The 27,004-nt window shown below is 41.5% G+C and overlaps 1 protein-coding gene across 1 annotated transcript in view; it reads right to left on the bottom strand.

The window, feature by feature from the left end:
- DISC1 (DISC1 scaffold protein) overlaps positions 1 to 27,004 on the bottom strand; it is a 189,329-nt gene extending 162,325 nt beyond the window's left edge. Inside the window, exons 1-3 of the mRNA XM_030944434.1 lie at positions 26,629 to 27,004; positions 7,305 to 8,290; positions 3,779 to 3,848 (exon numbers count right to left, since the gene is read on the bottom strand). Of these exons, the coding sequence (XP_030800294.1) occupies positions 3,779 to 3,848; positions 7,305 to 8,290; positions 26,629 to 26,770 (1,198 nt within the window). The 5' untranslated portion in view covers positions 26,771 to 27,004. The remainder of the gene's footprint in view (positions 1 to 3,778; positions 3,849 to 7,304; positions 8,291 to 26,628) is intronic.

Here is a 27,004-nt window from a genome sequence, read left to right as displayed (position 1 = left end):
AAGAATAGCTGCATTTGAAACAACCCCTGACAGCTACAGCACAAAGAGAGAACACCCTGCAGGTTTCACAGCACTGTGACCTCTAGAAAATGAGCACCAATGAGGGACATGGCCTCCACCCCGAGCAGCCCCCAACGCTCTTGGAACAAACACATCCCCCATCCTGCACACTCAGCACTGCCAGAAAGAGTAGGAAAAAATGCACTTCTCTGAATGCCTGACTGAAGCTCTTCCACACCAACACCCTAACCATGCCAAGGCAGGTCTTGCAGAGGCACAGCAAAGGTAACCAAGCTATAGCGAGAGTCATTTCTGCTGTGAACCTCTCAAGCTCAAGGGGAAGAGGAAGACAAAGATTCAGATAAATCTTTAGATTTACCTAAAGAAAGGAAAAACTAGAAAGAAACAAGCTGAAGACCTAAACAGTCATTCTCTTGCCTCTCAAACAACAATGGAAGGTTGTGGTTGCCCTTAAAACATCTTCCCTCATTCTGTAAATAAATGCTAATGCATTAACATTAACCTGGAAAACACCATGCTCTCTAACAGCTCAAGCAGCATGCATTTCTCCTGTGTTTCTGCAAGGTGGAAAAACAAATATATCTTTATTCCTGAGCTGCTTGCAACAAGGTATTTGTCCATGGCTTTGTAGGGGGATAAGCTTGCCTTCATTTCTGTGTCATTTCCTAGTCTTGTTGCCACAACTGAAAACACGGTGCATCCCTTTTCCCTCCTTGTAGGGACACTACTTTACTTATAATTCAGTTTCAATGATTACCTTAAACTACAGGAGCTTTCAAAAAGCTCTGTAGAGCAGGAAAGCAACGATGTCAAACCTGTGATGCTTGTCTTTCCTTAAGCTGCGAAGTTTGCAGTGTCAGACAGCAGAAAACACTTCTGAGCACTTAGAGTTTTAAGTGCTAACACATCTCCCTCCCACCAAAAGGCCTTCCCTCAAGACTAGATGATTCTTAAAGAGCTGGAGTCAGAAAACCTCTGGAGTTAAGATCTTGATAATAGCTGAAGCTGGAGAGAAGAGTCTAGCACCAGTGCAGTAGTTACACATGATAATGTATTTATTGGCAATTTAATTTTTCCCCTGGGAGTCTAGCCACACATACCCCTCCTCCATCCGCTCTCCCTCTTCTCTATTCACCTCTTCCATGTCCAGGGCATTTCACAGCTATTCCCATCTATCCCTCCCCTGCAGCACTTCCAAATGAGCAAGACCTGTGTTGGCACCACACACAACACTACCACCATCTCTGATTCAAAACAGTCCTGCTCTTAGCAGAGGACTCACTCTATACTTGGAGACACTCCCCAAATTACAGGATCAGTAATTTTCTCTCTAGCATTACAGTTAAAATGTCCTCAGCCCTCCCATGCACCAGGTTCATTGCTCCCACTCCCTGATAATACACCACCATGTATGCCCCACATCACAGCTCTGCACATTTAGCAATTCCATTCCTTGCTAGCAATATTTGGCAATAAGATCCCTTTAAAGAAGGCTAATTACAGATTTCACTTGAACAGAAATTGGTACTGGGCCAATCTGTGAACTATTTAACAAGCTCTCAAACTTCAGCCAGGGAAGCCTTTGTTCTCCACCAGGAGCAGCAGCATGGCTCTAAAAGCAAAGGTGGAAAGCTTTGCCACTGCAAGGTGAGGAAGGAAGGTCACAGCTCAAATTCTCCTTGCAACACTGCACCTTCTCCATGCAAGTCTTATCTTGAAGATATACTTCCTTTTGTGAAACACAGGCAGTCTAAGGGAGCCAGTTCAGCTCCCATGAAAATAATGAAAAGTAGTCACCCAAAAAAAAAAAAAACCCAACAAAAAAAACCAGTTGATATTTGTATCAGAAATGGAACAAAGACCAGTATGACAGAAAACAGGTCAAGGACTCAAAAGCTAGGAACTGATAAAGTCCAGGATGCCTGGTTGCATGCATGCATGAAGCATGTAATTTTCTGAGAACAACAGTATCTAGTTTTCAAAGAGATGGAAGAACTCAAGTTAAAGTCTCTCAAGCGCCACAGTATCCAGTCCCATACCAGAACAAATGTTTTCTGCCTGTTTATGCCAGACTTAGCACAGAAAACAGCAATCCCACCTGTAGACTCTCCTTATCACTTTTTCTCTCTGTGCCCACAACACCTGGTGAAATAACATTTCAGCCAGACCACTTACCCGAAGGGAATTAATGCAATATTCTGCAAACCACCCTCTACGCTAATGAGGTGTGATAACCCTGCTTGATAACTAGGGTGGAACTGAAAAGGATAAAAGGAGGAAGCTATGGACAACAGACAACTGGTCCTGTTTTAAGGATACAAGACTAGTGCCCAGGAAAACTACACAAGAGCTTTCTGTGTGAGATTCAACACAAGTCATCATTTTTCCCTGTGGTCAACAACTTTAGAGCATTACATGGAGATGTCACACCTGATACACTGAAACACTGCTGTCAGACTGGCTGACTGCCTAGAGAATCCCAATCTGTGGTAACCATGAACACCGAGTACACAGCTGTTGGGAAGTCTCCAACTGTGAGCTCAACCCACAGGCACTTAAAAAGGAAGAGTTATGAGTGTTACACATGTAAAGCACACACATTAATAATGTCTATTTCACAGAGACTAAACCCATAAATATCTACTACATCCTCAGATTTTAACACACCTAAGAGTTTTCTCCATTAGGAATGTCACACTAGAAGAATGACTTGTAGCAGTAGCAGACTCTTCTCCTACACACAGGCAGGCCTTTAAGAGGCCCACAGAACCACTCTTGCAAAAGTGCTACACAACTACCCCCTAGACACTAGGTTTTCATCTTGGGGATATCTTTGGGGGCAGGAAAACAGTCATGGTACAACTGCAAAGCATCACACAGTAATTTGGAGAGGCAAACCACAAGTCTGACCCCTGCCCAATTCCTAAAAGCCAAGAATATTAAAGTGGGAGGAAAGGAGCTGTCTTCTTCCACACTTATTCTCTGAAGGAACCATGCAGATTTCAGTGAAATGCTTGCAGTCTCTTCCAGCTGAAGACAGACCTAGCAGGAAGAATTTACCTTAGAACGTCAAGATTATCAAAATGTCAGTACCTGAACACAGACTACCACAACAGGGAACAATAAAAAACCCAACGTGTGTTAACAGATGCTCAAATCATTAGTGTGCACACACATTAAACTTATCAGAAGTGCCAAGGCATTTGAAAGAAAAAGCATTAATCAAAGATAGATATTTACCAGCAGTTGTATCACCACCATATTGTCTAGCTGAATTTGATTGAACTCAGTGGACATCAACTTAATCCCACAGGACAGTATCATTCACTTCTGTAATAGCTACTGACCTTATTTCTACGAGCCCTGCTGTAGTGTCATGACTAAATGTGGCAAGCAGCAAATCTCACTCTGTCAGCAGCCAGTGTCTGCCCTTTATCCTTTTGAAGCTTCCACCCATTTCTGCATTTTTTTCAGTCATGCTGCTTCAAAACAGCTGATCCAGATGGTGCGTATTTGGATTTCAACCTTGCCACATGGTGATGTGGCTCAAGAAAATAAAAACTGTTGCTACCTGCTGCTGACCTACTTTAATTTCTTTCCTGCCATATGACAGAATAAACAATACAGTTCTTTGAACTCGTTTTCCACACCTAGTCACTGCTATGTAGGAAATATAAAATAAAACTAATAGAGGAAGAGGGAAAGAAAAAAAAAAGGCAGCATGATCCAGTGGGGAGTAGGGAGGAGCAATTCTCACCTCTATCATAGTCGTCTTCCTCTATTGCTTTTTCCTGAAGCCTCTGAAGCCGTAAGATCAAGGATTTTAACTATGCAAAGAAAAAAAGTTAGTTAAGAAGAAGATGCATTTAAAAATACATAGACTATTAACTTCTACACAATATAAATTTAATGGATTACTACATCACTACAATGGCCAAATGTTGATAGTTAAGCCCAGCATTTGTTAAATAGACAGACCTATTTGGAAGTCAGCTGAACTGCAGCTACTTGAGCCAAGCATGGCTTTAGTCCAAACACACACAGAGAATAACAAATTATATTTCTTGAAAAGTAAAGGAGATCATGCGATCGTAGGATATTTTTCACCCTTTGAATAAATGAAAGTATGATTATTAGAGAATTCTGTCAGCATGACATCTACTTCTGATCACATTGTACTCAACAGTGTGTTCCCAAGCTTATTCTGACAATTTTTAGCCTGAGTTTTGCAGAGAACAAATATAAAATTTCCATATGCAAACCACATTTTATTCTGTAAACAGAAATGCAGTGTTAGTACTTTGGAACAGGTATATCGATGTTATGGGTCAGAAAAGAATGTTAATTTGCAGCCAAAAAAAGTTTCCTAAAACACAATTTAGGCTTATCTACATAATGTTGATATTTGCATTTTCACAATGCAAATGCTAGATGAGGAAAAAAGCAGACGCCAAGAATACCCAAACCACATACAAATACTCTCTCACATTCCAAAAGAAACTTACCATATTAAAGTCTTATTTCAGAAGTTAATGTTTCTCTTTGTTAACATCAAGAGTCTGGATCAAAGTTCTAAATTTACTAAAAATTCGTAAGGCCTTTACAAGTTTTTGCTGTTAAAAGAAATTGGTTAGAAGGTAGGTTTAGTCCTCTCCTCACTGCCATGACAGCCACAGCTGCAGGTACAAGACTCAAATGTGTTTCTTATTAAATTTATGCACGATCTGTACCAAACAAACCACTATCAGCCCTGAAAAAGGTGAGCCTGGAGAAAGAAGCAGTGTATATTCTCAAAGTCCAAAGCCTGAAAGTGCTTGGGAGAACACAAAAATCCATAATTTAGATATCCTTAAGAAATCTTAAAAAATATTTCCCTTCTCCCTGAAGCTCTTTCATATTTAATCCTCATATAGAAAAACAGGTACAACCAGTCAACAAGTCAATAGAAGCACTCAGTTATCAAGACTACACATCAACACATAAATTAGACAATCAACACACAAACCTTTAAATTCAAGATTTCCCTCTAAGTATGGTATGTGAAAGTGGACTGGTAAGAAACAAACTATAAAATATAAAGTCAGGAGAGTATCCAAAAATGTTTGATTAATAATACGCTACAGGATGCTCCAGAAGTAAAACAAATAAAAAACATTGCACACATTCCCATTTCTTCTGTGCTTTACTTTATTTCAGTTTACACTTCCCAAAACTCCAATCTTTATTCTCTGAGGCTAGCGAGAAAGGCAAATGGTACTGAAGAGAGGCGCTCCGAACCCTCACCATAAATTATTTTCTGTGTTTTATGCCCGACTTTTTATAGAGGTTTAAAGAAGCTTGCAGTAGGAATGATTCAAGTGACACTTTTTTCATATCCATGATGTATAACAACGACTTATACTGACAGTACAGCTTTGCTGCTGCTGGTAGTGTTTATTCCATCATGCCCTACAGTGGCAGGTCATTTAAAGTCTGCCTGGGTACCACAGCCCAGGCACGCCCACAGCAAACTGACTGATGCTGCACTGTAAAGTGCTTTCTATCTGCAGGCTGGGAGACGTTGGGAGCTCAGCTAATCAAACACCTGCTTGTGCTTCAGAGTGGCATGTCCTATATGTGTACCAGATGAAGATCACTTTTTAAGTACAGAGAAAGCATAATTTTAACAACTTTGGTATTGTCTCCTTTTCTTGACTACCGTTGCCTTTGTTCCTTTCTGAAAACTTTGAGGCTCTACTCATTATCATTACAATAGGAAGGTGCTTCAAATTCAACGAACACTACTGGATAACCAAGGGCAAAGACATCTGAGGCCACAAATCCCCAGTTCTCCATTCAACGTATTAATGAATACAGAAATTAAAGATAGCAATGTTTCTTTTGTGCCTGTCAAATAAGCAATACTGAAAAGAAAGGAAAATAATTTCCTATTTTGATTGCATTATACATTCCCAAATTTGCAGTGAAATAATTTCCCAAACCATCTCAGACTATAGGCACATTGCAATTCCAGGCATGAAACCAAAGAAACTGCTCCATCTAAATGTGTGTGAAGTCTGTAAATAAGAGAACCTAGTTTGAGTTCTACACATATCATCTATGAAAATAAAGTATTATGGAGCACTGTAAGCTCAGGTCAGATGTCATGGTAAGCAAAGAAAGAATAAATGTTTCTCAGCTTTCTGTCTTGCCCAGAGAGGAGGTTTGTGCAAAGTCTCCCCAGAGCAGGCTGTTTCATTAGGCCTAAAGACAATACAGCACATCTCACCAAGCAGGTGTCTGAGCTGAGAAGTTACAAAGATCTGAGCTTCTGAAACGCAACCAAGAAACTTGAGCACTACTGAGACAATTAAAATAAAATTTAAAAAAAACAGCAACAAAACAAAAACCAACCCAAACAACTAAACAAAAAAAAAAATCTCCACTATCCACTCAGTGCACCATGAACAAATTAGTGCAATCCATTGTGTCCATAATAGTTTCTACATTAATGTTTCCTTTGTGCACAGTAAAGCCAACACTTGGCTCCTTTAACTGGGTAAGCTCAGAATGCCGACCCTACCATCATAAAAATATAACACAGCTGATCCTTCCTAAAGTTTCCCCACCCCTGTCCTATAAAGAGCACAGTGAATAACATTGCCTGTATACATTCTAGGTATAAATGTGGGAACACACATATATGCAAAAAGACTCCTGACTCACCAGCCCACTACTCCCCTAGGGTAGAAGGGGAAAAGAAAAAAAGGTTCAGCTCCCAGCTGGAGACAGACAGGGACTTGACTCCCATTTTTCTTCACGTGGGGAGAGCACCTATTAGATTACACACTACTTTCACAAAGTTACCTAATTCTTAGAAGTCTTTGGCTCAACTTCAACATTTCCAATTAAAAAGTTTGGTGTTGTTAAATCATGATATGTCAAGAAAAGAGTTCTTACCACCTCCTAATTTTATACTACATATAACCCAAACTGCAGACAAAACAGCCACCTGTGAAAAGAAATGGTACTTACTGAAGTCAGACACTGATGTGTGATGTTAGAAATGAGAGGATTAAAGTTTCACTAGAACACAGAATAGGTTACTGCAAAAATATCACCTATTTTTAAAGAACCAAACAAATCCTGTTATCTCATTTTTATCATGCAGAGGTCTACTGCAAAGCTCTGAACAAAGGCCATAAAAGCCAGTAGTATCTGAACTCCTAAATAAAGTTTGATTTGGGCACTACAAATAAAATGTTTTAAGGAAAAGGTATCAAAAACAAAGTGAGATTACTGACCTTTAACATACTGCGGTTGCCAAGCAAGCAATCCTGTAGCACTGGTTCATATTTTTTCATCAAAGTATCCCAGTTATGGTCACTGACAGTAAAGCTACTTTCATAGCCTGAGGTGACAGAAGAGCCAGCAGATGCTGCATCCGAGGAATCTGTAGAATATGAAAATGTTGTGTCTATATCCAAGAGAGAGACAGTCTCACAGTCCTGTAATTTATCATTTACTGGGCTCTCACGTTCATGCTGCAAATCTTCACCGGAACTGGAGGAGCAGCACAAATCTCCCAAGTGCTCATGAGTTTGTGCCATCTCTTCTAGCTTCTGCAGATTGCCTGTGGTTTTGGGATGCAGAACAATCTCAGTTTCCTCAACAGATTTGCCTTCCACATCATTTACTCCAGAGGCTGAGTTCAGGGAGAGCTGTATAAAACTGAAACTTGATCTAAAGCTATCCTGTGCACCAGCAGAATGAGAAATACCATCTCTGTTTTGATATTCACAGTTGTTATTCACTTCTGACTGATCCAAAGCATACATGTTTGGGGGCTTGCTCACTTTGGTGCTGCAGCTTTTCTGCCACATACAGCACACAGCAGAAACATCTCCTTTGCCTGGTGTGGCAGCAGGGCAGTTCCCTATCCCTGTGCTATCCGATCGTGGACTATTGCAACAGGAAAGACTTTCACAGCATCCTGGAGTGTTTCCAGTAGCAGCCAAGGTTGTCGCCCCATTAGCAGGAGCTACAGCACAATTCAGTGCACTACAGTTCAGGAATTCCAGGTCATTTTGGCACTGTCTGAGCAGAGCACAGCCCTCAGAGCCTCCAGAGCGCTGCCTGCCGTGCTGGAGCTCTGCTGGGCTGGACCCTGCACAGGCACCCGGGGACTGGAACTCGATCTGCCGCTGAGCCTCTGGCCTCATGTAGCCAGGTCTTTTGGCCAGCTTCTTTCTACGGAGAGAGCCCGCCGGCATTAATTGCTGGAGATCACCTGGGAGAGGAGAAAATGACAGTCAGTGTTTCTGCAGATTTTCAGGCTTAACATACTGTGGCATCTGGAAATAGCTGTTTCTGGAACTTCAAGCAGCGTATTGTTTTCCATTTCAACAAAACACAGACCCAGACCATACTGCAGATAGAGAACACTGTGTGTATTCATTCACCTTCTAAAGAGTTGGCACCTGTTTTTAGGCGAGCTCACTAACAAGCTCCTCCATCAGGACACAAACCTGGGTACAATGTATCACACCATCTTCCCTATTCACAATATCATTTTGCTTTCTCAACTTGCTTAACAACACGCTGAAGCAAAAACTTGGTTTAAGTTTCTCTGATCCAAACTGATTTCAGGCTTACAAGCACATCTCAGATAGGACTGAATCTGCACCCGAAATGTGAGAACCATGATCACAAAGAGATTTTGTTCAGTTTCTTGTGTTCATACCCATGTTTCAACACTATGAGTAGCAAATGGCTCAGGCTCTGCTGCCAGAACAGATACAACTGTAACACCCTGTGGTTGCAGATGCCGGTCTAATGGGATACTGTACAAGCTGTCATTTAGATTTATGATACTACCTATTGTCCAAAATGTAAAGTTAAAAGAAAAGCTTTGCATGAAGAATCACCAATCCTAGAAAACTATTAGTTTGTAGCATTACTAAAGTATTACTATCATTGAGAAGCAGCCTCTGCTCAGTAACTTGATTTCCTAACACATACCTTACTTAAACAGATGAAAAGATATATTTGCTGTTTGCAGAAATAGGAAAACAAACAAAAAAACCCCACCCAAACAAGATAAAAATACCACAGTAAACATTAAAAGTGGGAGATCAGAATTGACTGTCTGTGTTTTCTGTATATTTTATATATGCATTATTGGTAAAAGATTACATGATGACTACTTTCATTCTCTCATGGATTTACTGCTAGTTAAAAGGTATTTCATTTTTCTGTCCTGCACGATGGGAATCAATGGGAATACAAGCTCTGCACCATCACCCATTTCGTAACATAAAAAGATATTGACTGCACCTATTTACCAGAATCAGTCTTCAAGGGGATCTGATGCCTAGCTGAATTATGCTCTCTATTAGCTGCCCTCTACTCACAGAAACAGAATCAGTTGGGTGTTAGAAATATTCATGTCACCCACACACAGCCCTTACAAAAACGTAAGTTTCTGATTTTTTTCTTTACATTTAACATTCCATCCTAATCACAATCCTTTGTCAACTTTTACATTGATGGATATGCACATAATCTAAACTCCTCAGCAGCTCCTAACAAAAGCCTCATACACACCTCACTATGATGACATCCTATACAAGAATTTAAGCATTAGAACTGAAACTTCCCAGGAGAATTTTCCCAACATTCATTACATTCTCTCCAAATAACCTCCAACAAAAGCAATTTATACATTTTCCATATACTAGAATAGTGGCACACCTCACCATGGGACTGCAGTTAAGCCTCTGTATTCTGCTTCCTATCACCATAAATTAGAATATCCCAGCAGTCTCTTATATTCTCTTTTGTCTGAGGAAAAAAAGCATCACAGAAGTCAGAAGTAAAAAAGGTCATGGAGTCCATCAGCCTGTCTACTATAAAAAGACAGCGAAATGCTGTTCTGGGAGTAATTTAATAGAAGTCTTAACAAACAGGAATCACCCTCACAGCAAGGGAACAAAAACTGAACAGAATGTTCTTTACTATTTAATTCTTTTGGTTTATATACAAAACAATAGCCTAAATTTGACTTCAGCAGAAGAAATCAGTCATGCATAAGAGTCATTCTAAGGCTGCATATACTCCATGGCCGTTTAAAAAGGCCTGTCACAGGCCTCATCTGTAAAAACACAAAAGGTTCTCTGGTTTAATTAAAATTGGTTTAAAATTGATCTCACTAGGTCACTATAAATTTTCTATAAAGTGGACAGACAATTACAGCTCTTTGAACACCAAATTTAAACTCAGCTAATGTAAATAAGGTTTAAATTGGCCAAAGCATTAGATATTCACACCAAGTGAACTGGATGCAATTCTAAAAATTATTGGAGCCAAAAGGGGTACAATTCCAATGTCCCGAATGAGATCACACACAGCCCAAGCATCTCTGTGCTCCTCACAAGGTTCACAGGTAGCCCTCCAGACAGGTTTGGCATTCTGTTCCTTCATGGACCCCAGGTCTCTATCTCCTGGTGAGTCCATCCAGCAGCACAAACCCCTCACCTGGATACCAGAGCAGAGTTAACACTGCCCAAGTTCTACTCAGGATTAGAGCTAGGCCAAGCCACAAGCCATCCAGAGGATGCTAGAGGGCGAGAGCCGCAGGTCCTTCACCCCTGAGTGCAAAGCAGAGTGGACAGAGCTGGGACTGACATGAACATGGACACTCACACCCTCCGCAAAGGATAAGGGGAAGTCTGATCTCCAGGTCCAGCTAGAGAGCATCCACGGTGCCCTCAGCCACCACAAAACCCAGCCAGGAAGGTTCTACTGCCTTGGGTGTACTGTTTGGGTACTGTTTACCTTGTGCCATGTCCCTGTTCTCAAGATTAGAATAATTTCAGTTGTTTACTATTACATATCTGAAATACAGTTCTATAAACTTTTCTGCATAGCCTTCCAACCATAGCTTGCCTTGTCTGCATGTCAGAGAAATTACACTGAACCAATTCAGTTGGCTTGTTAAAAAATTAAAAGACAGGCCTTAAATTCTTCTCATCTTACCTCAGTTTGAAGAACATCAAAAAACCGTTTGCAATTAACTACAAAATTATCAGAATGAAAAAAACCGAAGGCAATTTTAAAACCCTACACTACAATGTGTCATGCATTGTGTGAGACACACACTTAGAAAGAGAGAAAAGCCACAAATGGAAGAGCCTTTCAATAGTAATATTAAAAATCTATTTTTTAAAATATATATTTTACAATCTCGGAAGACGGTGTAACATATATTTAATGGCAGATATGTGCAAATTACTTCAAATTCAATTAATGAAAGCTCAGAAATATTCTTAACAGCTCTTTCACCATAGCAATCTTTCCTGATGATCAACATTTCACGTACAGTAGCAGTTCAGATCTAAAGTAGAGGGAAAAAGAAAATAGCCTATTGCTGTAAAGCAACGTTGTTCACATCTTAATCACACCAAGTGAGATGAAGGAGGGAGAGGTGAAGCCCAAGAGCATTTCCCACCAATGGAAAGAGCACATTCTCTTGTACTCAACCTGACACCAAAGGAGAGAAAAAACAGTCATCTAATTTATTTTAGATGATCAGTCTTTGTTTTCAGCCACAAATGACCAAATGTTCTAATAGAATCTGTGGATGAAAAGAGGTAAATACCTTATTTATTTGTTATTCCAATAGAATTTTATAGATCAGTACAGAAACTCTGACATAATCACCTCCTCACTGCTGCTTTAAGCATGTGATGCAGAATGCTTGCAAGATCATTTAAGCTTTCCCTGAAAGTGAGAAATTATAGATGAAGTTTTAAAGGTAGCTCAGCTATCTGAATATACCTATATTATACACAGTTCATTTTTATTAGAATAACAAATTCATCTTCAGAGCACTTGTGGGTGGTAACTGTGATGTGGAAGAAAAGGTATTTGGTCATATTCAAAAGCAACTATCAAAGCACTGCTCCAAGCAGTTTCTGTAGTGCTGCTTCTCTTAAAGAAGCCCATAACACCTGCATCAAACAATACACAAACAAAGTAAGTGAGTTCCAAATATTTATTATTTACAAACATATACACATGAATGTTTAACCTATCAGAAACAAAAATAAACCATTTTTGGAGATTAATCTGACATGACAATAACCATTACTGTTCAGCTCCTATGTCACTGAAATATGTAAAATGTTGCAAGTTCCTGATCAGTTACAGTTTGACTTATTTACTGAATTTCAAAGACACCACTAAATATGCAAAATAAGATGGCACTGATCTCAACACAGCCTATGTTGAAACAAACAAGTATCACCTCTTTGCACAAATAAGCTTTCAAAGAAAGTCCCTTTCAAATAAAGATTTTCATAACTCCTAAAAGCAAAGGTCTCACTTAGCTTTTTCATCTCACCTACTGACTGTTAACTGCAACTGTGGTTTACCTAAAATTTTATAAAGTGTATCTACAGAGGGAAGCATTGCTGAGTTACATTGTATTGGATATAGTAATAATTATTTCTTCACCAAGGCTTCCTGTGATTTCTAAGGTCACAGACTGGGTTCAGTTACTCAACTGTTAGATTTCCAAGACGTGGCAAATAACATATCCTCTGAGGTCATTAAATGCACATCAGTTTCCATTCTCCACTAAAAAGCACTTCAAAGAGTAGAGCACTGTAAAAGTCAGAATGCTCTTCTTTAGCCAGGGTTTAAATAATTGTGTTTTTATTGACACATTCCCATAATACATGTCATTGAGTTGTCACAATCAAGCCACTTACCTCCTTAATGCAACAACTCATCTTAAGCCATTTGATAAAATTACAGCACCTCTCTAGAATTAGAATCACATCAGTTGATATTAAATTTTTCACACCTCAAGAAATAAAAAAAAAAACAGTTTAAACCTGGTCTAGCCTTAACACTAAGAAAGAAAAAAAAAGGTCTACCAAAAAGTAAGTTGGTAAATAACACTTCCCATGTCAGTAACAATCACCTATTTAGTCAGGGGAATAAGAGAAATCACCTTTCCTTAACTACATATTTGTTACTAGAACTGATTTTCCAAATTCATCTCTGGTTGATCAGCCTCAATCCAATCATTCTCCAAACCTCCTTACACAATTCACGGATGTATTTCACCTAACAAGACACTGATACCTGCCTTGGTCAGCTAGAACCAAACTCACACCACCAGCTGCCTAACAGAACAGCTCCCAGGCTCCCCAGTCATCACTAACCCTACACCCAGCACAGGGATCCTCCTGTCAGCCCATCTGATGAACAACAAAACATCCCAAGTATGAACACAAGCAGGTCTGGAAAAACAAGCCAGTACCAGCACCGGGTGCCTTCAGCATAACGAATAACAGAAGACACTTCTTCAAAAATATCCAGTCCAATTTTTTCCAACCTGTGGGCAAATCTCTTTTTAACTTACAGTTAAGTCATTGAGAATAATTTACCCACTTTCCAAAGAGGCAGATGGACACACAAGTTCCAAGCCTACAGAGAATATTCACAACAGCTTATTGCAGGAGGTGGGGTGTGGGTGTAAGTTTTGTTGTTCTTCTTCCCAAGGAAAAACACTTTTGTTCCCACTTTCAATACAAAAGTCTGTAGAGGCAGTCCATGCAAATGTCTTAAGTGGTGAGAACACTCTGGATTCTTTCAGTCAAGATCTGACAATAGCTTTAAATATTTCACAGAAATAGGGGAGCAAGGATGTTGCATAGTAGCTGTGTAGTTTTTCTTTGGTCATAAATTAATTTGCAAACAACACTTTATGGGTTTGCAGTCATATCCCGTAAAATCATTTCACCAAACACTCCTGAAACTATGAAATCAGTACACAGCAGTCCTTTTCACAAAATGGTCTACTTAACACACCACACTTCTCTTTCATCACTCTGTCTACAGAGTGACAGTGTGGATTCCCACTACTTCTGCTCAGTCAGATCATCTACAGCAAGACTCTAATATAAAACTCATCGGGGGGAGGGGAGAAAGGAATTTTTTAAAAAAGTGAAGTGTGAGAGCACATTGACAGCAGTCAATTTCTAATTCAAGCACAGTTTGAATGCTCCAGCTTGGAGATTTGAATTTTTAATTTCACCAAGAGAGTGGGTTCCAAATTAAGCATCTGATGCACAGTCAGTCTGAAACCAGAATTGAGCTTACTGAAATAGAAAGTAATTTTCTCTTAACAGCTCAGTAGTGATCACATATAATGAAAATAAAACAACGTGGCAGCTCCTATATTGCCAAGGGTGAGGAGTCAGAAGGCGTTTAGCTTTATAATTTAATATCGAAGTCCCAGGACAAATGCTCCTCCTGCCTGCTGAAGGAAGTTCACCTTGTAGCCCCAGTGAGGCTGTCAGATGCAATGTCCATCCTGTCTAGGCAAGAATAGAGATGGAATGGAGCTCCAGACATCAGGAAAGCTGAGCACCAAATTCCCACAGAGAGCACAGCACCTCAGGATGCAGATTAAATACAAGACAGTGCAAAAGCCAGGCACGAACACAAACTGCAGTTACAGAATGCACAGGATACGAGGCCAATCCGTAGCTAGGAGAAAGGCAAAGAAGTGGCGCTGCTCCCTCTCCCTGCTTCCCTGAAAACAAAGTCTCTGGGTTTTACATAAAGCCCTGCACATCTTTAAGCTCTAACAGAATTTCTGCATTTGGGTGTTCTTTGCTCTTTGCAGCAGCAGTTGTGTGAGCCATACCTTTGGTAGCTGACAATAAACTGCTGCTCCGAGTGGCAAGGTGAAGATGCTCCAGTGGCCCCACGAGGCACAGCCTGCAGCACCACCCTCCTGTCCTCAATGCCTGCATAAGCAGCTTCAGTCAGTGCTCACCAAATGCCAGCAGATTACTCAGCAGCATCAGCCTGCAGATGTTACAGCCTGGGAGGGGTGAAACTGTGCTCCAGCAAGCAGAGTGCAGCTCCCTCGGAGACCTTCACTGGCAAGTGGGAAAGACACACATGATACCCCTTTTGAGATCTTCACTGAGAATATGGCTTGACCTTTACAACCCTTACCCAAGGCTGTAGACAGACAAAACAGAAGCTGGAAGTTTGTTTAACTGGGCCCCAGAACACAAAAGTGAAGACGTCAGCTATATCCTTTTCCTCTAGCATAGAGGAGAAAAGTGGGTTGTTCAGATGAAATTCTGAGATTATCTATGAAAAGGCTATGGAAGAAATACTATAGCAGAGATTGCTGAAACAGCAGCAGAATACTAACCACAGGCAAGAGCACTTCTAGCAGAAATCAGAGCTCCTTCTAAATAGAGTGGGTCAGAAGTCACTCTGCCTAGAGCAAGTCAGATCTCTTTTAAATTTTTTTTTTTTAATTAACATTCCAGGAAAGAACAGCATTTCTCTCTAGAAGGTAATTGCATAGAACTACAGAATTTAGTAGATGTGGCAGCACAGAGGGACAACAGAGCACTCAAAGGAGGCACCCACCAGCACCAGACAGCTAGTTCTCCATACTTCTCCATGTAGGAGCCCTGGCATCAGAGGCCAAACTTCCCACATCACCAGATATGGCAGGAACATGGAGATGTGTCCTGCTCAGCTTCAGGCAGGAGCTGAGAGTAACCCGTGTACCTCACACCAGCACTGCAGACCAAAGACTCCATGGGACCAAAGCCCGTTCACACACCTTCAAAAGCCATGGCTACCAGAAGCAGACAAGGATCAAGGAATACAGTCAAGCAGCAGCCATTCAGACCCTAGACTGAGGGAGCACATCACCAACACTAACAAATCTACTTTGAGTGTTATTCACTCATTTTTGTCTCCATCCTAACTCTGCTAGTACCAACACTGCACATGCTTTCCACCATTCCCATCAAACCCTGCCTGCTTTTACACCCACTGTCACTGTATTTCAATCATCACTCCCCAGTTACTCCTTCCAAACCAAGGGCTCATTTCTCCTCAAGTGAAAAAGAGAGTTGATCCAGAATCTTTCCAATTGTTGCTCTGGAGCTTTGACAACTCTGGACAGGTCACACTTCACAGTCTAGAACAATAACCATCCACAAAGCTCCCGAACAGTATTCCAAGCCAAAGAGAGACACTCTCTTTCCCAATACCAATTTCTGCAATTCTCCCTCTCTGTTCCTTTCCAATCTTTCCTTTTGGTCATAACCCCAACACGCACAAGCCTCCCTCAAGCCCCCTTAACGGCATTTCTCTCACAACAGCAAACAAACATGTCTCAACTTACCCCCAGAAACCCTTCTCATATAAGCTTCCAGGCCCTCCACCTCCTCAGCCCACCCCATCCCTTCCCAGGTGGAGAGCCTTCCTGCTTCACACTGCCCATCAGCAGGGCTCAGAATTTCCTGGGCTTCCCCAGGTTTTCTTTTACATCTTTCACAGCACACAGAGCTTGTATGACAATCTAAACCAAACCTCACTCTAAAGGCACACTGATCATCTTAGAGATCATTTCAAGGAAAACGCTCTTGTGAGAGCTTCTTTCCCCCGACTGTAAATCACTGCTATTCATGTCTAGGAAATCAAGACAATTACCTGTCACAATTTACTCTGACATTCTCCCTGGGCTAACATACATTAGCTAATAATACAGGCTACTCTTACTAACACATGTCTATGCTGCTTAACAAAAGCACAGACTTCTGCCAGAAGTTTAACATATTCTGTCACATGCTGTTTGTGATTCACATAAGTACTACTACCTAAGTACAAACACAGTATCTGCCACCTTTCACTGAACCTTACCCATCTGCTTTTATTACCAAAGTAAATGAAAGCACAGCATTAATCCTCAAAGAAATTGTACTCCTATATGACACAGCTTGTTTCTTGGGACTTCGCAGGATACTGCACTGAAAAAAAGTCTTCAGCAAATTACTTCAAGTTTAAAAAAAAAGAAGTCAACACAAAAATCATACCTCTCAAAAATATTCTCTGTATTAAAAGAATAAGCCAGTGAACAGTTTTTCAGGTCAATATATTCCAGATCCATCTTAGCATTTTAAGTGGATAAAGAAGGTGCAGAATGTACCATATGGCATTAAACACACACACACCTGAACAGATCTGCTTCAGCAACAAAAAGCTTGGCAGAGGAAAACTTTGAGTGTCATTCAGATAATTTTCCAGAATAAATACAGATTGTTAACTCATTACTTCCAATTCTAAAGCAGTATTATTTGCTTTAGAAAACTGGAATTCATAATCCAGGATCAGCAGGGTCCTGTATGGGGTAGCTCATGTTTGCATATCCCTTTCAGGTATTTGGGATAGGTCCCTGTGTAATTAGGAATTTCTTCTGCTTCTTTCAGGTTTACACACAGTACTCCTGACAAGTATTATTATTAAGAAGCAGCAGGCAGAGCTGCTGTAGCTTCCTTTCAAGGAAAGCAAAGCAATTTCAGAGACATTTGATCTCATGAGTTCTGAGGTACAGCAGTAATCTGATGCATTTGTTTTGTGGTTGAAGCAGAGAAACTACACAACTTTATCCCAGCCACAAAGCATGGCCAAGACAGAACAAAGGACTAACACAGGACTCCTGAAAGACAGCTAAGTATTTTCATTATCAGAATACACCTAAAGCTTTGTACCTTTAGAACTCCTGTCTTCATGGAAAGGTTGGACATTTAAAAGCAGCACTCAAATAGAATTTTATCTTTATATTATCTAAGCTCTCAAACCTTAGAGTTGCAGGTCCCCTTGAGGCAGATCTTGCAATAATGCTATTCTGTCTGGTGAATTTTTATTGGAAACTTCAGGTTTAACTTGCATTTTTCACCAGAAACATGAAGTAAATACAAACATCATATTTAGAGGACTCTATGTCTATACTGACTTACATCTGTCTATGTTTTTGTATTCTAAATCTAAAAAAGTCTGAGGTCTGAGACTGGAAAATAGATTTATAAAATATCTGTGTCAAGCAAATCCACTAAGACAGTCTATAGACACAGACAGTTAATTGACAGGCTCCTTTAACTACCCAGTGAAACAGTGCTACCTTTTTATGTTGGAAACCTTTTAAATCTCCTCCTGACTAGGCAGAAAGGAAAACAGTATTTTCACAGTATTTTGGATGTACTTGCCACAGCTGCTCAACCTAGAAAGCATCCTCTCTCTCCAGCCCTCTGTGAGCAGGCACACCTTGCATGACTAGCCTTACAAAAACAAAGAGGTGACAACAAAATCATGAGAGATACTGAGAAGACTGGGATTTTCATTTCTGAGCAATAAAAGTGTCATAGTGCTTCACTGAACAAAAACATATGAAATGTCTTAAATTACCTGAAAGTCTGAGTCATAAGCAAGGACTGTACCAGAGAAAGCCAGCAAGGCAGAACTAAGGACATCTTTAAGGTTAGAATGCCCTCTTTGGGTATAAAGACACATTTGCAGCAACAGTAAATCTCAATAAGTACAGTGCTATTTTATGCTGTAGGAAGGAAAGCAAACCAAAGAATGCAAGTGTGCTATTCCAAGACTTCTAAAATGTTAGAAACTACTCCAATTACCTTCTACCAGTAGCAATGCTCTGAAGAGGCCACATAACAATAGCGAGGATGACAACAATCCATACACTGCAGTGCAGAGAGGCAGGACAAGGAAGAGATAGGCATAACTAAAAATAGGAAACTGGATACAAAGAAAAACTTTTTCACCCTGAGGGCAGCCAAGAAGTGAAGCAGAGAGGCTGTAATATCCTTGGACATTTTCAAGGCCCAACAAGATAAAAGCTCTGAGCAATTTGACACAACCCCAGAGTCAGTCCTGCTTTCAGCAGGGAATTGGACCAGAGATTGTCTGTGGTTCCCTATCCTAACATACTTCTAAGATTTAAATACATGTCGCAGGATTTGCAGTATTTCACTAGTTAACTATACCCACAACAGAAGTTCAAGAGTTTCATCTGTGGAGATGCATCCAACCTTGCAAGAAAGCAAATTCTCTGATTTATAACTCCACAAAGGAGTCACTAGAAGTTAGCAAACAATAGTTCCATCACATCCTGGAAGCTGAAAACAGCTCACTTTCTATAAATAAAATTCAGAATAAAGTTCAATACTAGAAATAAATAAGTTCTCAAACAGCATTTAAGCATCCATCGCTCACAGAGAGAGAGAGAAGCTTCAGTGATGGTCAGGGCCTTCAGCAAGACAGATACAGTAAAGCATAACAGCACAGGAACTCCAATTGTTCCACAGCAGCAGGCCTTTAGCAGTTAGCTGGCGATTAAATGATGCTCATGAGCATCACTTAAATGTCACTTTGATCTACTGCAGTTATTTCACAAAATCTTTATTACCGAGGCTTTTTATTGGCTGTACAAACATTGGCAAGCCTTTCTCTTTGCTGTATTAAAAATTATTTTGATACTTATTCCTAGGCTGCTTGCCAAGTGGAAGACAAGATGGAGCCATCTGTGAGACTACAACTCTCTGAAGACACTTGCCTTTCAAAAACATAATCCCTTAAATGGTGCCAAGGGCATTACACACAAAAAAACTAACATCACATCTGAACAGCTGCAGCAAAACCTGCCTGTCTCACAAATTTCCCAGCAAAGGAAGGGGGAAGACCACTTCTGCCCAGGGAATACTGCCTCTACCCTATCGAGTCCGTGAAGTCTGATTATGACATGAGCATGTAAAAAGTCATGCCTGAATACTCTGCCACACAGATGTATCAGGCAGCCAAAACTGTGCCAGAGATCTATATGTTATCTATAACTGAATTAGGTAGCAAACACAGCTATTTCTAATCTTCTCTTTCTTGGTTTGGTACAAATTTGAGGGGGCCGGTCTCTTTCTTCTTCCACTTTTTAGCAATGCTGGTGCTCAAAATATGTACACAGGCTGCTACCCAGAATTCCTTATATCCACAGCATTGTCTTCACCTGGTCTGCTTGATTTTGTTAATTATTACTCCTGGTATTATTTCCTCCTTGCCCCCTGCCTTGTAATCCTCCTTTTAAAAACCCCTCTCGTATTTTATATCACAATTTCCAAGCCATTAGAGATCACTTTTAGCCAACTAACACCTAGAACAATTACTCCTAAGAGAAGACCTGCAGGAAAGACAGCAACCGCATCTATTTCTCATGGCTTGCACTGAAGAGTCATATTGGCCTCTCAGCATTAAAACCACAGCCAATCTAAACTTGCAAGGGTCACACTTAATGCCCAGACTTCCAACTGTGCTATGCCTAGGCAAAGCACTAAAGTTTCACTAGGGCATGGCAGCACACGAAGCAGTAACTCAAGAAGTGCATGTACATCCAGATCCAGGAGAAAAGTCTGGACTCTCACATCAAGAAATTCAGTGCCACGCCAAGCTCACCAGAAACACAGCAAAACAGCTGCTACACACCATGCTCATTACTTGTAACAAAGATAAGTGATTTAAAAATAATATGAAATTAACTCAGAACGTGAATGACACGAATATACACTGCCTGCTTAACCCAAAGGTGGAAAACCTTACTAACCTCACTCTAAAAGGTAAACACGGGGCCATGAAGTACAAAAGGGCAAGCCAGTCAGTTTCACAATGGGCAATCAGAAGTTTTATGGATTACTCTTCCCAAAACAGCAATGCTAGTTTTTACCTGCCAGTCCTACCTCACACAGGAAAAGACAGTAACCAATCTACCCCTGAAAATCTCCATCATAGCTATACTCAAGGTGGGCAGAAAGCAACTCCTTGGCTAACATGAAATGGACCCTAACTTGACCCTGGAACATATTATCCCATGGAAAATTCTGTCATTGGCAAAAGCTGGCACCATAGTAGGAAAATTCTCAAGTAGCTAAAAGAACAAATACCCTACTGCTAGTGCTGACTGCATACAAAAAAAAGAGAAGTTGAAGCTGATCTTTTCTTAGCTTACAGCAACTCGAGACCCCCTGTCAAAACCGGATTTTCCCCCAGCCTCCATTACCAGAGGAAGCAGACTTCCAGTTCTGACAGACTGCTCAGAGGAAACCATTAACTGGAGCAGCTCTTCTCTCCCAGCCAAGTCTGTACAAGTCCCCAGCAGGCCACAAGTGTGGGAACACCGCAGCAGCTCTCTCACCATGACCATGTTCAGGCTCTCCAGGGGAAAGGGAAACAAAATACCTGTTGATTATTAACTGCTTTGGGAGCAAAACCACACAGAGGATCAGCTGCTCTGGTTCTGCACCCCAGGCAACAGTAATCAGATCCTTCTTACACAATTTCAGTGAGGGTCTCCTCAAGTTTTTCACTGCTCTGGGCAAATTAAAATGTCCTGCTCTCCTAAACAAGGATTCTGGCAGGACAGGAGCAAAGTTTCAGCATGGTGCCCTGCTAAAACAGTGCTGTCCCACTGCAGGGGCAGCACAGCCTGGGACCATCCAAGGCATCCAAGAGCACCTCATGCCCCTGAGACCCCACATCACTGCTGAAGCACAGATACCAGCACCCTACCCACATTGCTCCCACCATAGACGCCACAAAGATGTTAACAGCAAGGAAATTCTACTACAGCAATGTAAAATATCACCAAATCCAGCAGCTGTGTGTCACACCCTCCTGAGACTGGTGTGCCTATGGCTCTCCAGGAGCAGAGCCAGGAATGCAACACAGCCACAGCTCAGCCTGAGCTACTAATGCAAATACTGGGTTAATGCACTACTCATTAAATGGGAAAAGCCAAGCCCCAGCAAACAGCTGTGCTGCCCATTTCCTTCCATCACCACGATCTCCACTCTCCATGGGCCATCAGCAACAGGAAGCACCTGAAACTTAGACCAGCGCCATGAAATTCAATCTCATTCCCGCCTCAGTAACCACCTTTGTCCAAAATCCTAACAGAGAATGGAAAGCTCTTGTCCCCAAAGACATACTCTCTAACAACTGGGAGAAATTAAGTTTATATGATCAGCCTAGCTCTCGCAACAAAAAGTTAGATATTTCATCGAGCTGAGGCTACCTCAGTTTACCACCCTGAACAGGCTCAGAGATATTCCTTCCTTTAAACCTCACGGTGTTTGCCTGAAGTAGAACATTTTTGTGTGGAGGAAGGGCAACAACCAACCACAAGAATTATATAACCATAACATAAAGGAAAAGCCTGTGGCTATAAACATTTGGCCTTGCAAGTAGCCTCCTCCAGCACCACTGCAAGCGCCTGCATATCTGCAATAATGATAACCCATAAGACTAAGCTGCTATGTCAGTGGGAAGAATGCTTACCACTGTAACAGAAACAAAATACTTGAAGTATCCCACTAAAACAGCAAGAAAGCAGTTTATTGTCATGAAAAAACTATTCTTCCCCTTCCCACGCTCTCTGGAGAGTTGATGGCTTCCCAAAAACAAAACAAAAAGATGTTAAAAATTGTATCCTTTATTGCTTAAAGCATATTTTTCCAACCAGTCTGATGATTTTCACCATCATCAGACTGGTGATTTAAACTCAAGTTGCTGTCAGATGAACTGAGCTAGGGACTGTGGTGCTCACCCCATTAATCAGTAAAGTTGTGAAGCCATTGACAAACTTCATTATCTACAGACACATTCAAAGCATCATTATTATCTGATTTTAATTTTCCATTAGTATTATTATTCACCATTAAGCAAGGTCTTGAAAAGCTACACCAGTGCCACATGCCTCACCTTACACAGATCTGGAGACTTGCAAAATGATTCAGAAAATGGTACCTAACAGTATCAACTCCCTCTAATGGTATCTGCCTCTCTCACAGATACTAACCCTTTCATTTTATTTAGTTTTACAATACTCACTATCAACCTCTTGACTTTTCACTCCACAGGTTGCCTCAAAGTCTCCCTACTAAGAGATTTTCCTCTGTAATGGTTTCCTGCCCCACTGACCTCTCAGCCCAGCAAAGGAAAACTTTCAACAAGAGCACGTTAAACCCCTCCAAACAACCAACTCTTCAGCCATTGCAGAGAACAGAGAAAGGTCACATGTGCCACATCCATTCTGCTCTTAATTTCAAGGAGCCGCTTTTCCTACACAGCTCCTTCCCAAGGAAATCTTATAATCTAAGCATACAGTGTGTTTAACAAATTTTTGTCCAGTTGTAGCTCTGACTTAGTTGCTCTTTCATTCAATCCATAAACACAGGTAGTGCATACAACTTTAAAGGAGCTAACTAAGCAGTACTAAGAAAACATATTTTCCACTTTCCATCCCTTATTCTGAGTACACAACTGTTTATGCAGTAAATATTTACTATTCAAGGTAAAGTCTAATTTAGTTGGGGTTTTTTTACACTTGTCAGTGTTACAAATACACTGAGTGACAGAGGGCAAAAAGAGCAGAGTAACAAGACAATTTACCCTGACACGGGCATGACACAACTAAGAGACCTATTTGTAAGGCAGCAAGAGAGGAAAGGAGGAGATGGTGAGAAAGATCAGAAAGCACCATTGATCATACTCATTAGACAGCTGAGTCGCAATTAGAAATATATCACACAGAGATAATAAGAGGTGTTCTGGAAGGAAGCTTGGCTGTGAGATGAAGGAGGGTCTGAAACACAGCGAGCAGCATTTTACAGTATGTACAAAGGGGAGGCAGAATCCAAATTCTGCAAGTCCCAAAGGAATCACACCGAACAAAGAAACCCTACTTCAGGCAAGCACATGATCTCACCCCTCTGCCTGCAGACTTCAGATTACTGATTAAGCCACTTCACATTATCAGCATCAATAAATAGGGAAGTAACTCCATGTCAATAGCTAAGTCAATTTCCATACAGAAAACTCATGTTTAGCAAACAAAGTATATCCAGAGTGGATCCTAGCTTCCACAGCATCAGTAGCTTGCAGGCTTGATATTTCTCCCTGAAAGCATTTTTCAGGTGAGCTCTTAATGGAATCCACACCTATATGGTAAAGGAGAAGAAAAAAGGAAGTTACATGGTGTGTTAAATAGTTAACACTACACAGAATTAAGGAAACACCTTCAAAAAAGGATACTACCATGCTTAAAATAGGAACAGCAGCCTTTGTTCAGTGCCAGAGGGCCAAGTTTTCCCTCGTGTGACTGCTGGTTTACAAAGGGCGCATTCATTCTGAATACATAAGGATTTTGCAGCAGTTTTCCTTCAAGAATATTGAATAGTATTACAACAGACCCTGGGTTCAATCCTAATCTAAGTGACATGGCATGAAAGGGCTGCTTTCTGGAAAGAGACACAAGATGCTAAGGATGAACTTGGAAATCACTATGGCAACTCTGCAGGTCCCTCCCCATTCACCTTGGAGGCCAATACTCCAAAGGAGGTAAGAAAACCTCTTACCACAGGAATCATTCATATGCAATATGGCCAAAACCAGAAAAGGTCACAGCCTGTCTCTGCTCAATTAGAAAGAGGGGTTTTCTCAAAGAAACACAAGGCTAAAATGGGAAAAGAAAAAATCATAACTCCGGAGGAGCACCCGTGAGGCGTCCTACACTCGAGTAAATCACACTTGAAAGGTCAGCTGGTTCAGTAGCTGTCAAAGGCCCCAGCCACAGCAAGCAAAAAAAGCCTAACCAAGTGTGCCTAATTTGGGAACAAAGTCAGAATTAACCTTTAGGGGTTTCGTTTTTGTCAGTACAAAACATTGTTTGCAGTGCTTTCTGTCCTCCTGTTCATCACAATTAATTTATCCTGATGCTAATAAATCCCCTTTTCTTACACAAACCCACTACAATTCCACAAGAAGCAGCTTAGATCCAAAGTTTTGACTTCACTTTAATAAAGACAACAAAGGATGATTTATCTAAATTTAAAGAGGGAGGAAGCCAGTGGCAATACAATACTTGCCTCTGACTGTTTCTTAGAGTGCTGCTGCACTGTAATCTTCAATGTCATGTATGAGAACATGCCATTTTTGGTGCCCAATCTCAAAGAGAGCTATAAAGAAAATTGATAACTCTGATAGTATCAAGCACTGGGAAGAAAAAAAAGACATATTGGATATGGTCCTAATCTTGAGTATACAAAATACTGCACATAAACATTTGGTGGTTGTTGTACATTTCCTTCAATTTCCCATGATCCCAATATTTTAAGTAACCACAAATCTCTAAACTCAGCCTTTTTTTCTTTTAAATCAAATATTTATTTTAAACACCCCTACTTTGCAGTTTCATAAGGGCCTAGAAGCCCCATGAATAGGGCTTCAACTGGAAAACCACTGTCAATGCCTTCCCAGAATGAACCACAACAATTTCAACTTCAGCAATGAGATGGGGGAACATACAAAATCATTAAAGGGACTTTAGTATTTAAACACTAAGAAAAGTTTTAATAAGTAGAAATTTTCTCATTTTCAGGAATTACTGTAAGGCCAATACCAAATTAGCAAGTAAATGAACCAACAGGAAAGGACAAAACAAGAGATAACGCATCCCAGGGGACTTCACCCATTTCTTTTAAAACCTTCATTACTTCTAATTAGTAGCAGCACTTGCTGCTATACCTTCTGCAGCAAATTTTGTGCCTTTATTATAAAAGTGCCTTTATTATAAAAGCACTTCACTGCAGAACTCTTAAAATGCTAGCATAATTAATTCAAAAGCATAGCAAGAAGTTACTCAAGCAGTGTACACAAAGATTAATAAGGATTACCAAAACAGGAATGAGCCGTTTTCTATTAAACTGTTGGCAAGGATGACTGAAGTGTTTGCAGAAAGTCTTGGTGGACTCATGGAGCTGGGAGAACCACGTATCCCAAACAACCCAAAAGACAGCAGACACACCTAGTGAGAAATACATCTTTCTTTCCCAGTTGTCCTGGGAAAGGTGAAGTGGTTTTTTCCAGAATTTCCCCATAGCTCCAGCCTTTTGCCAGCACCAATGCTGATAAGGAGAACAGCACTAGCTCGGACCAGCTGATTGCCACTGCTCTCAGAGAAAAGGAGAGCAGTTCATCCACATTAGAGGTCATGGTCTTGTAAGATTCGTTTATTTATAAAAGCATATACACACAGAGTGTCCGCTGAGAAGGCAAGTTTCTTTTTCTTCCTTAAGCCAGGACGGGAGCGATAACATAGGTGACTTCTCTAAGAGCACCATTACTTCCCTCTTTGCAGTTGGTTATTTAAAAAATAAATAAACAAACCATACTAAATAAACCATTAATGGCTTTGTATCACTGTAACTGTGCTCACACGCGCTGAAGTGAAATCTTCTTTTTTGAATTAAAAAATTATAGCTATGTTATCTCAAAGTTGCAGGACCCTTTCTTATACCCTTTCTTAGACTGCATTAACTGTGAAATGTCAACATCACCTGGGGCTTAAAAAATTTAAAAAAAAAAAAAATTAAAACTTTCGGACTGTGAAATGAAAGATCCGGGGGGTGTTTCTTCACAGAAGAGAAAAGGGAAAAAAAAAACACCACAACTACATGCTCCCCATACTCAAAGCGACTCCCAAGAGCGGCCGCTGCTCCCAGCCCGAGGGCAGCATCCAGCCGAGTGGAGCCGCCCGGCCCCTCCAGCGGGGAGCAGCGCTGTCGGTCCCGGCAAGCCCCCTGCGCGTTCAGGGGCTCCTGCGGAGCTCCCCGGCCTGGCACCCCCCGCCTCCTCCTTTCCTCCCCGCCGTTCCACCCGCGGCGCCCCGGCCCCTCTCACCTGGGCCCGCCGTGTCCCCGCTGCGGCGCCGCCTGTCGGTACCGCCCGGCCGGGGCTGGGGCTGGGGCTGAGGCTGGGGCTGGGGCTGGGGCTGGGGCTGGGGCTGGGGCTGGGGCTGGGGCTGGGGCTGCGGCCGCCACATCCCGCCCGACCCCGGTCCCGGCCCGCGGCCGGCGGAAAGCGGCCCTGGCCCGGCCACTCCCCGCCAGGGGCGGGCTCCAGGCAGCTCCGCCGCCTCGAGGAAAGAGAAGGCGGCGTGCGGGACCGGCCCTGGCCCCGGCCCTGGCTCCGGCTCCGGCTGCGGAGGGTGGTGTGGTGCGGTGCGGCCGGCCCAGCCCCAGGGAACCCGGGCCCGCCGGGCTCCCGGCCGCGCAGC

This window comes from Camarhynchus parvulus, chromosome 3, assembly GCF_901933205.1.
Source record: "Camarhynchus parvulus chromosome 3, STF_HiC, whole genome shotgun sequence".
NCBI lineage: Eukaryota > Metazoa > Chordata > Aves > Passeriformes > Thraupidae > Camarhynchus > Camarhynchus parvulus.
This window is presented reverse-complemented; position numbering and strand designations above follow the sequence as displayed.